Raw genomic sequence first — 3654 nt, 5'->3', positions numbered from 1 at the left:
ATAGAATAATTTTATTTTAATTTACCACACTGGTACGACGAAAACTTTTTTGGAACCGCTGATAGCTCTGCCTCAGTGAACAAGTATTGTTACAAGTAGAACTGATAGTTACCTAAAATTTAAGTAGCTTTACTACAAAAAAGGAACAAAGAAGCGAATGGAACGTTATTTACGGACACAACAATTATGTGGTATGTAACTAGGGGATGATTCCATTGGTTCTCAATAAGTTTGAATAGTTTTTTATTATTAATTTTAAGTTCTTGTTTGTTAAATCAGTTTATGTATCATCTTCTGACTTTTCTTTTGGCTTGTAAAGTGTCAAAGATCGAATCACTCTTTTAAATCAGAAACAGTTGAGTGGAATGAAACTATCACATGTAAACAACAATTTATTAAAAAAATATATGTACAGGAACATCTGTTAACTGAATTTGATCTATATACAAAGGAATGGTGCGATGTAAGGTGATTATTGTCGTGACAGAAGGTTTCTCGAAGAGCTTGGCGTTATAGGAGCAATTTACCACCATCCGCCACCACCTCCTCCACCTCCCCCTCCTGAAAACAGAAAAAAGCTTTAAAATGAGCCATTTATATAAAACAATTTCTCCTGAAAAGTCTGAAGCTTTTCACGAGTTATAGATTTTGGTTCTATTGAGAATCAAGCAGACCATATGCGTACTACTATTTCTTTTTATACCCAAAATAAATAAAAATAAATAAAAAATTATTATGTGATAAGTAATGACAGTAATTTGATTTTTCTTCGTCACAATTCTCTAGGCTGTGCAAAAATTTTGATTTAAAAAAGAGTATTTTGTTATGTTTCAAAAATTATTCATCAAAATCATTTTTCACATATTGTTTTGCAGAAGACATTTTACTCTTACTCCTCTGACAATGCGCTACAGTTACATCATTAATATGAACTATCAGTGTAATGTTTTCTGTATGATGTTAGATTTCCTGATTTACTTCAATAGTATTTGAGAACGTCTATGGAGAAGTTACTACAAGAAATCACCAAATTGCTCATCTAGTGAGCTTATTAATTTGACGGGTATTATTTATGACAGATACACTGAAGTCTCCTCCGAACTAGTACATATTTAAACCAATACAGTTGACTTACCGGATTGCCAGCCGCTACCGCCGCTGCTTCCTCCGGATTGCCAGCCACCGCCGCCGCTGCTTCCTCCGGATTGCCAGCCACCGCCGCCGCCGCCTCCGTGGCCGCCGCCGCCACCACCTCCGCCTCCGCCATTACTGGGAATAATAATCTTAATGATCTTGATGGTGCTTCCTCCCCCACCGCCGCCGCCGCCGCCTCCACCGCCGCCTCCTTGCCAGCCGCCCCCACCGCCGCCGCCGCTCTGCCAGCCGCTGCTGCTGCCGCCGCCGCCGCCGGACCAACCACCTCCACCACCGCCGCCGGACCAGCCGCCTCCACCGCCGCCGCTGCTAAGGATGCCAGCTGAAAGTAAAATGTTCCACGGATTAGTAAAGGTAAAGTTAGATTTTTTCAGTATATTTCAGTTGATTCAGTTTCATGAGTTTCTGAAATATGGTCCTTTGTTTGGAATTTCAAGAATGCTTTGGTTGAGTAAACAATTATTAGACTTTCTATTCTACAGGAGTTTTTTTTCGATGTTTAGTGTAGGGATCTGGGAAAGTAGCAGAGACACAGAAAAAACTTAAATAAGGAAACATGTGCAGTTTTATGATCCTTATTAAATGTTACTTTTTGAAAAATCATCATGGCTGACTAGATATTTGGAAAAATCGGAATTCGGTCAATTCTTTCAGATGCCTGTAGCTCCATTGCTATTTATTTTACAAAAAAAATTACAAAGTTTCAGGTTTTTGCAGTGTTAATAAGATAGTGTGATCAAATTGTTCGTATACACTTTCGTTTTCAAGTCATAACATATACTTCAAGTTTTTTAAATGTAAACCATAGTTAGCAATGAGCTAGAAAAGAACGTCTTTCTTTATGCTTTCCAACGATATAATATTTGGCATTGTTATTTTGAAAAATGGGAGAACTGCAGCCGTTTTTAACTTTTCAATTGCTCATTGACATTGACATTGTAGAAAAACAGGAATTTTAATTTTTCTTTGTTTGGGAATATCGAAAATAATGTTAAATTAACTGAAACTGCAATAAATAGAATTAAAACACAAAAATGGATTAACAAATCACATTAATCTGACATATTGGTCAACATTTTTGACATGACGTTTCGAAAAATTTATTTTTTTCTAAAAATTTCGTGTTATTAATTAATTACTTAATTACTTAATTAATTAATTAATTAATTAAAGTAAAACACAAGACTTTGAAATGTAATCAGGATTACATCAATCATTTGTTTTATAAACAACCTTCTAGATTTTTTAAATCATGGCCTGCTTCAATTTCTTCAAGAAATCATCTTTTATATTAAAAATTTGGCTGTATAACCATCGTCACCATAACTTAAAGCCTTAATTTTTTGAGCTTTGCTCTATTCCTCACTAAGCGTTTCGACATGCGCCAATAACAAAAATTTACAATTTTAAAAAATGTGAACTTCAAAACCCAAACATTTTAGAAAAAAATAGGTAGGAGTTGTTGCATTTGATAAAATAAATGTGTCATTAAATTTTTAGAGTATCTTGTATACAAAAAAAATTGAATAGTGTTTCTCAAAAAAAAAAATGAGGGAGGATGGTCCTGGTTTGTAATGGGCTACACTGTAGGTATATGTATATGTACCATAACCATGTATTTTTTTCCACGAAGCACTAAACAGGGTCATTCAAAATTCAGTTTATAAAGTTAAAACATAGGTACATACCTTGGGCTACGCCTGCGGCTACAGTCACAACCAAAAGGCAGACGAACACCTGCAAACAAAATAAATTATATTAAAAAAAAAACGAAATTAGAACACAACGACATAATGTTTCGAATTCATGTACACATCACTAGATCACTTGCTAACAAAACAATTATTTTAATTTAGGGAACCCTGATCCCTTAGTTACCTTCATGTTAATCCAAGAAAAGGTGCACTGATCCCACAGTAAGAAAGATGGGCTTATATAGTAAAATTCGTGGTTCCCACCTTTCTAATCTTTCCCTATACAGACACCCCTCCGATTTTACTAATCAAATTATTATCATTACTGTGCAATTTACAATAACAATTTTCACTTGCTCGAGTCTTGCGCTAATGGAGCGAAGATTCCTCTTCCGATTCAGCCGATAGCTTGGCAGCGGTAAGATGCAGAGGTCTTGCCAATATCGTTTCTGTCGTGCGTAATCATTTCCGCAGGAGTTTGTTCGAAGTGTTTATAATTCAGTGGCGAATATATTTCAGTTTCAGGCAGTAGGTACTGAATTAGTTCCTCAGTTTTTCGGTACATAATTTTTCCTATGCATATACAGGATGTTATAAAATTTCGGGACTACCGCGTTAAATTGTATGATGTTATATTAAGTTTTTGAAGGTATAGATAGCGCTGTGGCGTTTGAAATTTAACAGCAAAATTAGGTTAGGTAAAAATCAATTAAACGATAACAAAAGTGTAGAGAAAATTTGCTTAAAAAGTTAGGTCAAGATGTCATTTATATAACCAAAAATAAAAGTTTTTCTATTTATTTTG

The 3654-nt window shown here is 35.0% G+C and overlaps 1 protein-coding gene across 1 annotated transcript; it reads right to left on the bottom strand.

Annotated features, from left to right (window-relative positions):
* Positions 1-523: 523 nt before the first annotated feature.
* Positions 524-3039, bottom strand: LOC111691348 (putative glycine-rich cell wall structural protein 1). Its single transcript, XM_023453989.1, has 4 exons — positions 3034-3039; positions 2844-2892; positions 1136-1477; positions 524-561 (listed from the first exon to the last, which is right to left on the bottom strand). The coding sequence occupies exons 1-4, from the start codon at positions 3037-3039 to the stop codon at positions 524-526; spliced, it is 435 nt and encodes a 144-aa protein (XP_023309757.1).
* Positions 3040-3654: the final 615 nt, after the last annotated feature.

This window comes from Anoplophora glabripennis, unplaced genomic scaffold, assembly GCF_000390285.2.
Source record: "Anoplophora glabripennis isolate ALB-LARVAE unplaced genomic scaffold, Agla_2.0 scaffold188, whole genome shotgun sequence".
NCBI classification, from domain to species: Eukaryota; Metazoa; Arthropoda; class Insecta; order Coleoptera; family Cerambycidae; genus Anoplophora; species Anoplophora glabripennis.
Note: the sequence above shows the minus strand (reverse complement) of the source record. Positions and strands in the feature narration are given on the sequence as shown.

Coding starts and splice junctions, on each gene's coding strand:
- LOC111691348 (XM_023453989.1), bottom strand. Junction 1,478..2,843: donor AGCCGCAGGCGTAGCCCAAG/GTATGTACCTAT, acceptor TTTTACTTTCAG/CTGGCATCCTTAGCAGCGGC. Junction 562..1,135: donor CGGTAGCGGCTGGCAATCCG/GTAAGTCAACTG, acceptor TTCTGTTTTCAG/GAGGGGGAGGTGGAGGAGGT.